Source organism: Dama dama, chromosome 24 (genome assembly GCF_033118175.1).
Source record: "Dama dama isolate Ldn47 chromosome 24, ASM3311817v1, whole genome shotgun sequence".
Lineage (NCBI taxonomy): Eukaryota > Metazoa > Chordata > Mammalia > Artiodactyla > Cervidae > Dama > Dama dama.
Genome location: NC_083704.1, coordinates 54538996 through 54554096, shown reverse-complemented (window position 1 = coordinate 54554096; position 15101 = coordinate 54538996). Strand labels below are relative to the sequence as shown.

Here is a 15101-nt window from a genome sequence, read left to right as displayed (position 1 = left end):
TAAGGTTGGGCCTTAGAGGGAAAGGATTTGCCAAGAGGTGTGCAGGGGTAATGGTCTGGAAAAGCAAGACAAGCCTGCGTTGTGCCTCACTGCCAGGGCCCACAGGAGACCTGGCCATCAGGTCCAGGGGAGAGGCCTCTGGCCACGGGTGGCTACTCCAGGCAGAAGGATGAGCACAGCTGACTGCAGTAGGTTCCAGGCACTCTGGCACCTGGAGCGTGGCACCCCACGGATCTGCCACCCTGCCAGCCCAATCCTCACCTGGGATGCAGGGTGGACTGGGGCCCACACCCGTAGGAAAAGGCCTTCGCAGCCCTTGCTCAGAGGTAAACCTCAGGAGGGGAACTGGTGAGAGAGTCCGGACCTTCCCAGCTCTGACTCAAAGTTGGCCTCCTTAATGCCTGGTTGGTGTGACACTGGGGTGATAACACGCTTCACACAAAAGGCTGCATTCAAACTGCTCTGCTTCTCTGACTGCACGGTCTCTCACCAGCCTGATTAGCACTTGCTGTGCAAAGTGCCTGGGCTGGGGCCTTGAATACCTAGGTGCCCTGCCTGAAGTGATTCACAGCCACAGGGTATGAAGGAGAGAGAATGCTCCCACCCGAGGAAGAAGCTTGCTCAGAGGGACTCTGCCAGCCAGGGTCAAAGGCCAGGACCCACACAAGCCCCTTGGCCGGCCCTGGCTGGCGCTTGCTTCCTACCAGGAGGAGGTTACCTGCTTCCCAGGGCACCCAGTCCTGCAAATTCTCCCTCAAATTTGCCTTCCGCATTAGGGAACAAATTCCACCATTCCCTCACCCAGGTTCTTTGGGCTTAGGGAACACAAACGCATTTTTCATCAGCGTGATTCAAGCCAGGGCTTAAGCCATCTTGTGAAGTACTGCAGAGGCAAACAAGAGAAGCTTTGAAGATCGTCCTCGACTGCGGATCTTTGCCACTGCGGTCACAGCCCGGCTCCTGCATCTGCCTGGAAGGAGCATGTGGCTGGAATCCCACTCTCACAGCTGAGAGCAGAGGCGAGGCCACCCACCACTGCCGGCCACCCATCTCTAAGGCCTAACAATCCGAGGAAGGGGGTTTGCATCAGTTGCCCCAGTGGCTCTGGTGTGCAGCGATTCCCTTTCCAGGCTGCAATCCAAGGGCCCTTTTCTGGGTGGGAGGGTGATACCTCAACCTGCAGGTCCCCCCAGAGGGCTGGGAGGGACCTATGGCTCAGCTCTGCTGCTCTGCTTACACCGTTGCCTCTGGCAGGAATGCCCTTCCCCCCAAGTCTCCCATCAGTATCCTATTTGTCACGGCAGAGTTATTTATAACATTCAAAAAATCAGCAACTACCTAAACAACCAACAACAGGTGACTCGCCAGCTCAAGCACGTCCACTCAGTGGAGGAAGTGTGGGCACTGGCAGGGGCACTACCCATCCTGGCCTCCCCATGGAGCAGCCTCCATGTGAGCTGGGTGCTGAGACCAGGGCTAAACCTCTTCTTTCCTTGTGATTCCCGACGTTCTAAGGTTATTTGTGCCACAGATCATTGGCGACCATCCTGAGATTCCAGGTTCAACATGGCCCTTCGCTGAGATAACTTCCACCACCTCCACCTCCCCCCAACCCCATGCCAATATCTCCCCACTCAGCCCTGCAGCATGGGAGGTTTTGTATATGCCTGTCCCTGATCTTGGCCCTGCTTCTGGCCGCGCATATGCACTCAGACCTGCAGGGACCCAGGGCCAGTCCTGGGGCTCTGTCTCCACCATGGGGACCTCTGCTCAGTCACATCAACCTGGAGCCATGTCCTGAAGCCTTGTGGCGGGACACACCTGCCTGCCGCTCCCATGGCTGCCCTGATCTCAGCCAGTCACTACCTCCCTTCACCCATCTAACTGCACTCACTCGCCTCCACCCCCAACCTGGCCCCAGGGCAAAGAGAGGAGAAAGAGGGGCCCTGCTTCCGATTAGCATCTTGGTCCCTTCCACCCCCACCCACTCTCCCATCTGCTACCCACTGCTGCTGCCTAGGAGGCTGCCGGTATGTGTACCAAGCCCCAGGCACCTGCTTGCAACAAGGGCAGCCCTGGCCCCAAAGCTGAGAGGAGCAGCTGAGACATCGTCAAGAACAGTAGAAGGCCAGGCAGAAAGAAAGGGTGCATTTTTCACCCCCCTCACTGCCAAGGCCTGGATGGCCCAGAGTCAACATCCAATAGCACAGAGCTCCCTCCCAGTGACATGGGACCCTGGCTGGACCTCAACTCCACACTGGGACGAGGGAGGGCACAGAAGTCCCATCACAGCCATTTCCCTAGAGACATGCTTCCTTCCATTCTCTGCAGAGAAACTGAATGATGTGCACAGGGGGGTGGTCCCAAGGGAGCTTGGGGGAAGTGCAGAGCCTGGGGAGCCTCTGACGGAGCCTGAGGGCCAAGCATTCCCTAGCTACTCAGGTCTGACCCCCCCGAGCAACGCTGATGGAGCCTCAGCCTATGGGTGCCTTGGTAATAAAGGGTCCCAAGCGGCCCTATGGCAGCCTAAGGCAAGTCTGGCCCAGGGGAAGCCTGAACGGGACAGAGGCCCCTCCAAAGGTCCAGGGGTCCTACAGGGTCCTGGCCCCTCCTCCACTGGGGTCAGCCTGGTTCCAGCCCCACCTCTCATAGCCATAAACAGGAGTTTCCTGCCACCCTGGTCCTCTGCCATGTGGGGCTCCAGATCTTGCAGTAAATCTAGGGAGGCCAGGAGGGGCCCAGGAGGCCTCCAGCAGCCTCCCAACAACTGTGGGCAACACCTCCCGATTTAGTGGCAGCTGTGAACACCAGCCTGCAGGCACCCCCTCCCCTTCCCTGCTCTCTACTTTCAGGGACCAGAGCTGGGTTTCCTGCTGTAATCGACATGCCTTGGTCGGAGCTCTGCCCAGCGTGAGGCAGAGATTTCATCCACAGGATGGGCAGAAATAGAGACCTCGCTCTCAGGTCTGCGTCAGAAGGCAGAGTCAAGTTTCTCGTCCACCATCCAGCTGCTTTAGGTAACTGGGCAGGGGCCTGACCGGGCTGGGCCTTGGTCACTAGTTCTGGCTGCTGACTATCTCCCATCTAATGAGAGCGCATGAGGGGTTTGGGGGAATGCTCTCCAGTCTTGGGGTGGGCATACAATCCAGTGCTGTCTCCAGAAAGTTCAGCCTTCAAACATGCAGGCTGAGCCAAGAGCCAGCTGACCCCTTCCAGGCACCTGGGTTCCAAGCTTTGAACCCCTGAAGGAAAACCCACTGGGGGCCCTGCTGCCCTTTGAGTGGAGGAGCGGAAATGCAGAGTAGGCCCTGGGAGTAAAGGGTTGCTATGGTGATGGAAGTTTTTGAACCAGGGGAGGGGTAAGGAGAGGTGTTATTCAAACCCCTTCTCCAAGAATTCCCTGAGACTTTTGCCCTGATTCCTTCCCTATGGGTTCTGTGACCCTGGAGACCCTGGTCTCCATCAGGGAAGAACTGGGAGACTTTAGGAAAGAGAGGGGCAGGGCCACAGAGAGACAAAGGCACAACCTGCAGTGGAAGGGGCGGGGGGTGTAAAGAATTCATATAGTAAAAAGGATGCAGGCACAAGGACACAGGAGGAAAGGTGGGATGGGGGTTTTGAAGGGGCCTACGGATGTCCAGCAGAGCCCTAAGGTCTCCATGACCATGTGCTCTGCACACCTGGGCCAGGAGCTGCCCCTGATGCCCGGACCTTTGAGACTGACCGCTCCTGTATCCCCCTAGACAAGCACTGAACTTGGTGCGGGAAGAGGCCATCTGTTGTGGTCCCCTCAGTCACAACAGTTTCTCAGCCCCTCTCCCTGTCACCAAGGCAGCTTAGGTAAGGCAGGTCCAACATGTCGAAGGCACAGGCGTGGGGGATGGAAATGAAGCTTGGAGACCTGGCTGCTTCCCTTTGCAGCCCCTCCTGTCAGCTGACCCAGCTCTGCCTGGACTCCCCAGCCACCCCCACCCCCATCTGCTCTTCCCTAGAGGCCTTGGGTCCCCAGGGCCTCTCTGGCGGCTCAGCCTCATTCCCTGCCACCGCCGCCCCCTCCCCAACAGTGGGTTTTGTCTGAAGGCCAGAAACAGCACCCCGAGCAGTCTAGAACAGGATAACAACTGCACAGCATCCTCCCCTCCTTCACCGACTCTGCCTCAGTTTCCCTGGATGGAGATCACTGACTCTGTGGCCTTCTCCCAGGGCAAGGACTGTCCACCTGCCAGGACAAGGATGGGAGAGGAGGGCCAGCAGCTGATATGGGAAAAGGCAGCTGATACGGAAGGAGGATCCCTACCAAATTCTGTAAATGAAAAGGAGAGAGATCTCTGCTCCAGCCCAGGGCCCAGCCTGACACAGAGGGGAGCGGAGACACCAATTTCTCAGTTGAGGAAAATCGGGCCCAGTAGGTGCCTAAAGCTGACGGGAATTGACTGGGGGTGGGGGACAGGAAGGACACCAGGTCCCTGCAGGTGGTCCTTGGGGGACTCAAAGCCACCCTTGGAGGAGGGTGGCTGGCCAGTAGCTGGACTGCTGCAGACTGAGCTTTTGGTGATAGACAGAGAGCCCTGCTTCCTCGGAGGGAACTTGGTAGCAGGCTTTGCCTAGGGGGTGCAGACAAAAGCAGTTTGGCACAGCTATGGGGGGCTGGGAGAGCCTAGGGTCTCTGCCAGACGCTATAGGCTGGGGAAGGCAGACTCACTCTCTCATTGTTCACCCTGCCAGCCGGGGGCCTTGCTCCCCAACCGTGCTGCCACCCTGACCCCCTTCCCCAGTGCTGCTGACTCGCCCCCGCTGGCACAGCAACACACATGCGGGCGGCACACGTGTGAGCACCAAGCCCCGCACCTCCCGGCAGAAACATGTGCGTCCCCCACCCCCACCGCGCAGCGCTGGGTCGCTACCCTGGACCCCCACGGAGGCCCCCGAGTTAAGGCTTGGAAGCTGGATCTCGGCTAGGGGGCTGCTGGTCCCCGGGGGCTTGAGCCTCCTCCCCCACCGAGCGGCAGCCCCGCCCAGCCCCCTTCAGGTTGTCGCCCATAAAGAACTCTCGTTGTCATGGAAATTAGTGACTGCTTAGCTGGAGGGAGGGGGGGTCCGGGGGCAGTTGGGAGGGGCTGGAGGCGGCTCTGGGAGTCCAGAGGGACAGCTGAGCCCTCGCCCCAACCCCCTGGGGCAGCTCAATGTTGGAAGGTTAACGTTTTCACAATTAGGAGCCCAGCGAGACGAGGGGTGGGATGGGGGACAAGGAGGGGAGATTGGCCTGGACTTGAGTCTCAGAGGCTTCCCTTGGGACCCCCGAGCCGTCTGAGGTGATGGGGAACTTCAGCCCAACCCCGCACGCCCAGCCCTGGATCTGCAGAGCCCGCGTACTCTGCCCCCGCCAGGACCCCAAGCCCTTGCAGCGCCCCCGCGCACTCGGCTACCAGAACCTCGAACCAGAGACCCAATCCCCTAAGACCTCGCAACGTGCGTTCCGGGAGCCCACCCCCTCCCGGCTCACCCCGCACCTGCAGCGCTGGTCGGTCACAGGGAGGATGCGATCGCGGGTTCAGTGGGGGCGCCGAGGGCTCCGGGGGTGGCGGGCAGAATCCGCTCCGGGCACGCGGGGCAGACGCGGCGCCAGCTGCAGCCACTTCGGCTCGCGAACCTCCAGCATCTCCCGCCGCTCGCCGGCACCGGATTCGCACCCCGGGCCGGGGGCGGGCTGGGGGCGGGGCCTCCCTCAGCCGGCTCCGCCCCTACCCTGGAGAAGCCTGAGCCCGGAATCCCACTCGAAGCAGGGCTGATGAGGGGTGGCAGCAGAGACGGTGAGCACTGGCCTGCGCGGCCCGGGCCAGGCTCTCGAAGGTTCCCTTAGGCACCGGGCTGACCGGGCAACAGGGACTGGAGGTACCTTATGATGCTCATTGTAGAGGGTGCGGCAGAGTAGAAGGTGTGGGGAGAAAGCCTGAGTCCTGGAACTGCACAGGAGTGTCTTGGGGGGTCGTGGTCTCTAGGGTACTGGCGCTCTGTCCAGCTCCCAAACTGAGTGAAAGTCGCTGAGTCGTGTCCGCCTCTTTTGCGACTCCATGGACTATAGAATCCTTGGAATTCTCCAGGTCAGAATACTGGAGTGAGTAGCCATTACCTTTTCCAGGGGATCTTCCCAACCCAGGGATCGAACGCAGGTCTCCCGAATTGCAGGCAGATTCTTTACCACCTGAACCCACCAGCTCCCAAAACCTGACTCAAAGAGCGGAACCCACTAAAAAGAACCAACTGGGCAGTCACTAGGGAAAGCTTCACTATAGACTGGCCTCCCCTAGCTAGTAAACACATGGGGGTGTGTGTGCATGCAAGCGAGGGCCCCAGACCTTGGTGCCAGTCTCTCTGCCCACCCTTCCGTCCCCTCCTTCCAAGTCAGAGCCTTTCCCATCTCCAAGTCCCAGCCAGGGTGGATGGCCCAGTCTGCCCCCTTTCAGTGTGCCTCTGAATTTCTCAAGCTCTGAAAGTTACCTATGATAAGGTATAGACTCTGCATTCTTTCCAGTTTAATCGCCCTCGAGCACTTCCTGAGCAGCAGAACCCCTAGTGGCCTGGGCTAGGATACGGGGATACAAGAGAACTTACAGCCCCCAGGAGTCCCAGCAGACCTGCCCCCTGACCTGAGAACCTGACCTGACCTGAGAACCTACCCCCCTGGCTGAGAACTGCCAGGGGGAGGCTCTGCAGGAAGTCCTTGGCCATTTCTCTGTCCCTTGTCGTGGATGCAAGTTGACCAAATACTTGCCCTGCCACCCCCCGCCCCCCGCTCAAGCCTTAAGGCCAGTGTCTGAAGGCCAGACTTAGGCTTGCCTGGAGCTGGGCCCCACCTCACCCGAACCCTTCTGACCCCATCCTGGGTGGGGTCATCTCCAAACCTTTGGCCATGAGTGAGTCTCTCCTGGATGGTTTCTCATGGCTGCAGGTGTCCAAGTCAGGAAGTTGAAGCTGGGGCTGGGGCTGGAAGTCTAGCCTGGGACATGACTATTTAAACAGGACCTGTCAGTATCTTTCTCCTCAGGGGGTGATGAGGAGCCCTTCACATCCTTCCCTGGCTTGGTCACAGCCTCTTGGCTCCCTGGGCTCTGGGTGGTCTCAGTTACCACACTGACTCAACTACTGGTGAGGACTCTCCTGGCGAGCTGGGCACAGGCCAGAGCCTGTGTGCTGTCTCCGGGTGCTCAGTTCATGTCTGCAGAATGAATGAATGGCCTAGCACTCAGTCCTTCCTGCTGTCTGCCCACTGTCATTGAAACAGTTCTCTGAGTTGTATGGTGCATCTGATCCATGGCTTGCCGACCCCACACATCACACACATTTTCTGCCTTTCCTGAAGATCATGGTGGAGACGTGAGGCCAAGGAGAAGCTCCAACGTGGGGGATTTCGAGGCAGGGGAAGTGGCTCGCTATAGCCCTGCCTGCTGCTGGCAGTGCTCCACCTCTTCTGGGTCCCGTGCATACTCCATGTGCCTGTGGGTGAGCACGTGGCAGGGTGTATGTGCACACGTGTGATGATGTCTGTGAGTCTGTGCTCTTGTGCCAAAGGAGATGGCAACAGCGCAGTGTGTGCAGTGGTGCCCAGGGGCACGTATTTGCATTCTGTGTGCACCCAGGCATGCTTGCATGCATGTGCACATGGACGCTGTAGCTAGCTAGTCCTGGTCCCCTTCCTGCCTGACACAGGCCTTAGGACTGGGGAGTCCGACTCAGGGTGTGATAACTGGACTCAGGAAGAGGGCAAACCGTGCCCCGGGGTGGGGTGGGCTGTGATGACCCTATATCATTGGCCATTTGTAGTCTGTCCACATAGGGCCGTCCCTCACTCTCAGGTATGTGTGAGGATAGCCAGGTCTCTGTCCTTTGTGGAGAGGGCACCCAAAAGATGAGAACCCAGGGTTGGGACAGGGGCATGGCTTGTCCCTCAGTGCTCAGCCAGAGGGACACAGGCAGGGGTGCCCTCCAGACAGGAAGTATCAACACAACTGAGTGCCTCCTCTCACCTCTTCCCGGCCGTGAAAGACACAGACCTTTGTTCCTACCCCAGCTCTTCAGAGCTAGACAAGTCAGGGGTCATGGATTCTAGCCACCCTCTGACCAATGGCAGGCCCTTTAACACATGGTGAATTTTGGGACTAAAATAGGGCAGTTGGCATTGGCATTACCCCATAGCCTCTATTAGGATCTCCTAACAAGATCTGTATCCTACTCACCCTGTGGGCAGGGTTGGCCTGGGTTGGGAGACAGAGGAGGCAAAGGGACCCCACAGTTGACAGTTCTGGCTCCCACCAGAGAGGTAGGATAAGGTGGGAGTCTCCATATCCACAGAGGCTACAAAGGAGCCTCACCCTCCAGCTCAGTTCATATTTCCCATCCAGGATCCAGGACTTATAAGCCCCCTACCCTGATTTCCTGCCCCACGGCATCAAAGGCCAGCACTCCTACTCCTTCATATTCTGACTGGCTGACAGAAGCCCCTGCCTACCTAGCACAGAGCTCCAGCCGTGGTTTGGACTTCAGAGGGAATCTGCACTTTCAGGTCAGCTCCCCCAAGAAGCCCAGATTCTGACACAGACCCTCCCATGGAGCAACAAAGCTCTAGGCCCCCCAGCCATCGGAGGAACTGTTTGGCTGTTGTCATGTTGCTGGCCTCAGCCCCCATGGAGGACCCAGTATGAGGGAAAGCAAGCAGTCTTTTCCTCTGGAGCTTGGGGAGGGGGCTCCCCTCTTCGTGACTCACTCCAGGCTGTGTGGGTTATTTCATTATGTTTGAAATTGCCATGGCAACTAGCTGGCAATCAAGGGTAATTGAGCTTGTCGCCAGGGCAACAGGGCAAAACCCACAGCAGCCACTCTCTCTGGTTGCCCTTGGGGTACAGTAAAGGTCAGGCTAGCCCAGGGCCAATGTCAGCCAAGGGGCTCTGGGCTTCCCTGGAAAGGACAGAATTGCCAAGGCCCACGGAATTCCAGTGTGTAGAGGAGGGTGTACCTTGGGAGTGCCAAGGCCCCCATCCCTGACCCCACGCCTGCAACCCCTGCCCTCTCTCCACCGCCCTGTGCCTAAAATACGCCATGGTAGTCAAAGCAAGCAGAAACAGAACTTTTATGTGCTCATAGATGGTACTTGTAAATGGCCCATGGGCCCTCCTCGTCATACTCACGGCGGCTGAGCCACAGGCTCTGGAAGGAGTTCCGAGAGGCCATGATGGAGCCTCCGAGCCAAGCAGCGACGGCCCGGTGCGGCGAGCCCAGCACGGTGGCACTGGGGCCCAGCTCCTGTCTCAGGCGCTCGGGAAAGCCACTCAACAGGGTGCTGCCACCGTCCAGCACCACATTGGCCAGCAGCTGCTCCTGCTGCTTGGCCTCCAGCCGGCTGATACTGAGGAGGGCTAGTTGTGGAAGGCCCGGCTGATTGACGCCCAGCAGATTGGGTTGGAAGAGAGCCTCCGGGCAGCGGAAGCGCTCAGAGCCCAGTGTGATGATCTGCTTGTCGGGAAGCACGAAGTCCACCCGGGTCTGCGACTGCATGCGGGCTAGCTCGGCCGTCATGTCCATGGCCACGTAGCAGCAGGTCTCTTTAATCTGGTTGACCAGCTCTGCCTTGAGCGGTGACTGGCCACCCGCCAGCAACAGCTGAGCCAAGTGTTCTGTGAGGTCGCAACCCGCCACGTCCAGCCGGTAGGTGTCAAGGGGGGCCAGATCCCCAGTGACAACGGGCGCCACGTAGGATGTGCCGTGGCCACTGCCCAGCACCAGCCCAGTGGTGCGCCCGTAAGCATAGAGTGCCAGCAGGGCCTGGTGCACCGTCTGCATGGCTGGCACGTGGAAACGCTCGAAGAGTATTTCAGCCACCTTTTCTCGGTTGGTGCGCGGGGAGATGGGTGAGTCGGCCACAAGCACAGCCAGCTCCTCGGGCTGCACGCCCAGCCTGCAGTAGAACAGGTGCTGCCACAGCACCTCCAGGGCATCCCAGTCAGAGACCACGCCTCGATTCAGCACCGAGTAGGACGGCTCTTGCTTCTCGGGCACCGTGTACCTGGGCTGGCCCTGGACTGGGTGCTGCAGCAGTTGCACGCGTGAAGGCAGCACGCTGAGGACGTGGTCCTCTCCAGCCAGCCCGCATTTGGTGAAGCCTGTGCCTGTGTCGATCACCACGGCAGCCATGTCCTGGTAGGGGCCCAGCGAGTGGCGGCAGAGCACTGGGGACCGTACGGCCAGAGCATCCATGGTGGGCACCAGCTCATAGCAGGCCCCGCGGAGCAGGCCAAGGTGTGCGACCACCGACGAGTGGGTCGTGTCCTCGGTTGTCAGCTTGAATTGGGGACCCTGGAGCTGAGTGCCTGCTGCGACCATGGGCAAGACCTTGCAACCAGGGCCGGGTGCAGTGATCGCGATCAGGGAAAGTTGCTTCTCCTGCACCTTGGGGGAGCTGCCATGCTGCCAGGACAAGAGCCGATGTAAGCTGGAGCTTTGAGCAGCATTGGCACCAACCTTTTCTCTGTTTACATAGATGCAGGTCTCCTCGGGGGGCATTTGGTGTACCTCCGCATGGCCCAGTGGCTCACCTTCTTGGCCCAGGGTGGAAGCCTGACCAGGCTCCCTAGCGGTCAGGGCACCCCTTGAGAGGGTGGGCTCATTGGAGATGAGGGGTTCTTGGGAAAAGGGAGGCTGCCCGGAAATAGGGGTTCCAGTGAGAGGCGGTTGAGCAGGAAGCAGAGGCTGCTTGGTGGAGGGGGCCTGTTCAGCTAGTGGGGGCTGACTGCCGAGGGGGGCCTGCCCAGCACGTTTGACCAGAGGGCTATCAGGGTGATAGCTCTCTTTCTGATTGTGGCTGCCTGTATCTTCCTGGAGTGGGGGTCTGAACACCTCCTGGTTTTTGGCTGGTGGTACTGGCTCTGCAGTCTGCTCTGAGCTCATCCACTGTTGTTTCTTGGTCTGGCCCAGAGAGGTATCCTGCATCCCAGGGGCATCCAGCATCCAGATAGTGCGACTCCCTTGGTTTTTTTCAGCATCAGGTTTGGACCAGCCAGGATCATGGGCATGGCTCAGGATCCTCTCTCCAAATTGGAGTGGTGTCCCCAGTAGAACAGGCCCACTGAGCATCCCCATCCTCATGGGTGTCTCAGCACCAGGGGAGCCTTGTGATTCCAGGTGGACCCTAGCCTCTTTGGGAACCAGGGCCACCTCTCGGTAGCTTCCCGATGAAAGGCTGGAGGGCACGGGGCTGGACACCATGGCCGTGGTGGACCAGAAGCTGGAACGATCGCTGTCAGGGGTGTTGATGGGCGTGGGCAGCGGGTGGGTGGGTTGCATGCTTTCAGAGGCATAGATGGGTGGGTGGCTGGGCATGAGGCCTACCAGCACTGCCCGGGAGCCCATGGGATCATGACACAGCAGCCCCATCCTGGTATTGCCCGTGGCCATGTCAAACACCAGCACACGGTCTTCCACAGCATCCCGGAACTGGCAGGTAGGGGCACTGGAGGCAGGTATCTGCGTGGCTTCCCTGGGAGGAACTGGGGCTGGGTTGTGGCTGCTTAACTGGTAGGCAGACGGCAGCCCACTGGAGCAGGGGTTGTTGCAAACATTGAGGGGCTGCTGACTTTGCGGAGCACTGCGGATCTCCTGGCTGTCCCTCTGGCTCTTGGGGGTTCCTGGGGGCCCTGAGCCTGGTTTGGGGCTGCCTGGGCTAGAGATACTGACCAGGGGCTTCTCCACTTGGTTCTTGGGATGCCTGGGTAACACTGGCCTTTGGGTAACTTCATGTACCTGGGTCTGGTCTGGGGATTTGTTTAGGATGGGTGCTGGGGTGGGAGGCTCTTCCTGAGGATGGAAATTCAGTTTGTCCTGGCAGGATGTGACCCCCTTGGAAGAATCCAACTGGACTGGCCACTGGTTGCCATATTTCCCAGGCAAGAGGTCTTGGGACAGGCCCTTCGTGGTGGCATTGGTATCAGTCAGGTGGTCGGGGTTGCAGGGGTAAGATTCTGCTCCTGCCATTGAGATCGGATCCAGACCTGGAGTACTGGCCCGAGTTGGAGTTGGAGTTGGAGGAGCCTGAACCGGACCTGGGCCCTTGCCCTGGCCCTGATCATGACCTGGAACCAGAAAAGGACCTTGGGCTGCAGGTGAGCCATCCTCTCCTGAAGGGATATACGGTAGCCATCGGCTCTTCCTAATGCCCGCTGGAGCAGTCTGCTCCGGGCTGCAGGGGCCTTTGCCCCAGCCTACAAGGACTTTAGCTGGAGCCTTGCCCTCCCCCACCACCTGCACCTGAAGCCGGGAACAGTAGAGTCCGTGCTGAGCCGTGTCACTGGTGGCATCACCGCGCGTGTACACCGGTGGGGCCGGGGTCCTATTCTCCGTGACGAGATGTATTTGGGCTCCCACAAAAGATCCTGGGAATGAGCTAGTGGAGGGGAGTCTCAGGGTGTCCTGGGAGGCCCGCTCATAGCCACATTGGGAGGTAACCTCCGTAGGCTCCCGGAGGTGCTGGTGACAGGGCTCATGGGTGTGGGCCTGGGAGGCTGAGCCATAGGCCCCATCAGAGTTGGCCTTGGTGGACAATGGCACCCCGTGCCTCGAGGATGCGGATCCCGAGTTTATCCATGGTCCCTGGGACCCTCTGACGCCACCCCCCAGCTGCTGGCTGCCAACTGAGGGGTGGCCCTGGGGGCCCGATGGATCAGGGCCCCCCACTTTCTTGGTGACTTCCATAGTCCTGCTCCATGCCCTAGGTGCCCTGCCCCCACTTCATTGCCCTGGCAACCCCACACATCACAGCACCCCCATGACCTGGGGGAGGGTGAGAGAGTGTGGGAAACCAGGGGCCCCACCCCCCTGAGGAATGGGGGCCTGCCCAGGGAATCTTGGGTAAAGGAAAGAGCAAGGGATCCCCTGAAGTCTGGCAACCCTAGACTGTCCTCCTCTCTCTTTGACAGTCAGGTAGTCATTCTGCCCAGGCCAGCCCAAGAGCGAGGGTAGAGCTCCTGGAGGTGAAGGCCTGTGTAAGGCCAAGGGGAAAAAAGTGTAGGCAGGGAAGACACCGAGGGAAGCCCCTGGGTTTCTAGTCTACCTCAGATGCCAGACTTGGCCCTTTATCCCCATTTCCCATGTGGCAACTTGGTGCTTAAACCCTGACCCACGGATGCCGTTCCAAGTGTGTGAGGCCCGTGGGGAGAGAGGGGAGGCCAAGCCCCCTCACCACTCAGTCCTGAGAGGCGGAAGTGGGTGAGGGGCCCAGACTCGGGCTCTAACTCCCCTCCCCCATGTTCCCCGGCTCCCGCTCCAGGGACAGCTGCTCCTTGGCAGTCTTTCTGCTCCAGATGGTTTTCCTCTGCCTGTGCCTCCCAGAGCCCCCTCCCCAGAGCCACATGTCCTTGAGGCCCGGCCCAGTGTCGCACAGAGGTGGGGATGGGGGTGACACGGGTGGGGGTGGGGCCTCTGCTCAGAACCTTCCAGTCACAATGTTCTAGCTCTTGTCACATTGTGTCAGCCTCACGTTGGCAGAATACTGGGCGTAGGGCTGGGCCCCGGCGGACACTGGGCCAGCCAAAGAGCAATTACACAATGGGTCACAACACGGCCGCAGAGGTTAGGGGACTGCCCACACCAAGGGCACGGGGCTTCACACTGGGAGTATGTGGGTGAAGGACTGGGTGTCGGGGCCGCACATGGTGAGGACAAGTTGGACAAAGGACTGGGCTTGGGCAGCACACACGAAAGGAGGGTGTTAGGCCAGGCGGGCAGCTCCACGCTCCATTTCGTAGATGGGCAAACAGAGAACAGGCCTGGTTTGGGGAACCACCCCCCCCCATTCCCGAAGGCCTGGGTCTGGAAGTTCTGACTGGGGTGGGGTCAGACCTTCCTCCCTCCCCCAGCTATGAGCTCTGGGCCTCCTCCCTCTTGTCCTCCAGGGCTATCCTCTCAGGCCTCAGTCTTTCTACCCAGGAAACAGGTCTGTGGAGAATGCAGCTGTAGTCTTGTCCTCTGAAATGGTGTGTTTTCACAAAAGTTAAAAATAATGCTTACGGTTGGCCGTGGGGTGTGAAGCGATGTGACCAGGGACCAAGGCTAGCTTGGTGCTTCATCTGTACCTTCCTGGGCAAAGCCTGACTCAGCCACAGCTCAGGCCCCCAGGGCCCCTCCCTGTTCCCCAGATGCCGCTTTTGATGAAGAAGGGGGACAGAGGTCTCTGGACACTGCTGCTCATGACACTATGGTCCAGGAAGGTGGCATGGCCCAAGGCTCTGTGGCCTGAGCGTGCATGCATTCACACACACACAGGCTTGCTGAACACTATTCACCTCAGTAATCTCTGCCCCTGAGCATACTGCTTTTCTTTTTTTTTTAATCTGGTTTTGTTTTTCCCCCGTGACAGAGATGCTAGTAGCAGCCTGTTGTGCTTGTGGGAGGGCTGGAGGGAGGGGGCAGGGAAGGAGGCCCTGAAAAATCACTGCCTGGCCATCCCCCGCCTCCTGGGGAAGTGAGGCATAACCCTTTCTGTCAGGGCTGAGGTCCTCAGCGACAAACTGCCCTGAGAAGGGTGTGGCCCACGAAGGAAGGACCAGAGAAGGCAGTCTGGAGAGGGGAGACAGCTTTTCCCACCTGGGACCCACACACCCCGATGGCGATGAGAACAGCGACTGCTATGGACTGGGCGCTTCCTCTGTGCCTGGCAGTGCTGAGCACTATGACCCAGCCTCGCAGCAATTCAGTGAGAGCCGGGTGCTGTCATCCTTATTTTACAGACGAGGCAACCAAAGCACAGGGAGGAGAGAGAACCTGCAGAGGTTGCCGCTAGTGAGTTGTAGAGCGGACTCCGAGGCCAGGCCACCAAGCTCGGGACTCACACTTCACTAACTTCCGGTGCCACCACTGGGTGTCATGCCCAGGGCCACGCGGGCATGGGCTCTGCTGGAAGGGAACCAACATGCCTCCTTTCCGAGCTCTGCAGCCTCAATTCCTCGATACTCAAGCTATATCCCACTTGGCCCTGCTGCTCCTCCCTGTAGCTTAGCAGGCGGCTCAGGCCTGGGAGAGGGCATTTTCATGGGGGGCACAACTAAGCCAGTGCCTCC

General features: G+C 59.4%; 1 protein-coding gene across 1 annotated transcript; it reads right to left on the bottom strand.

The window, feature by feature from the left end:
- Positions 1-9132: 9132 nt before the first annotated feature.
- On the bottom strand, positions 9133-12738 carry LOC133045590 (protein piccolo-like). Its single transcript, XM_061127774.1, has one exon. It carries the CDS (start codon positions 12736-12738, stop codon positions 9133-9135), a length of 3606 nt encoding a protein of 1201 aa, XP_060983757.1.
- Between the last annotated feature and the right edge of the window lie 2363 nt (positions 12739-15101).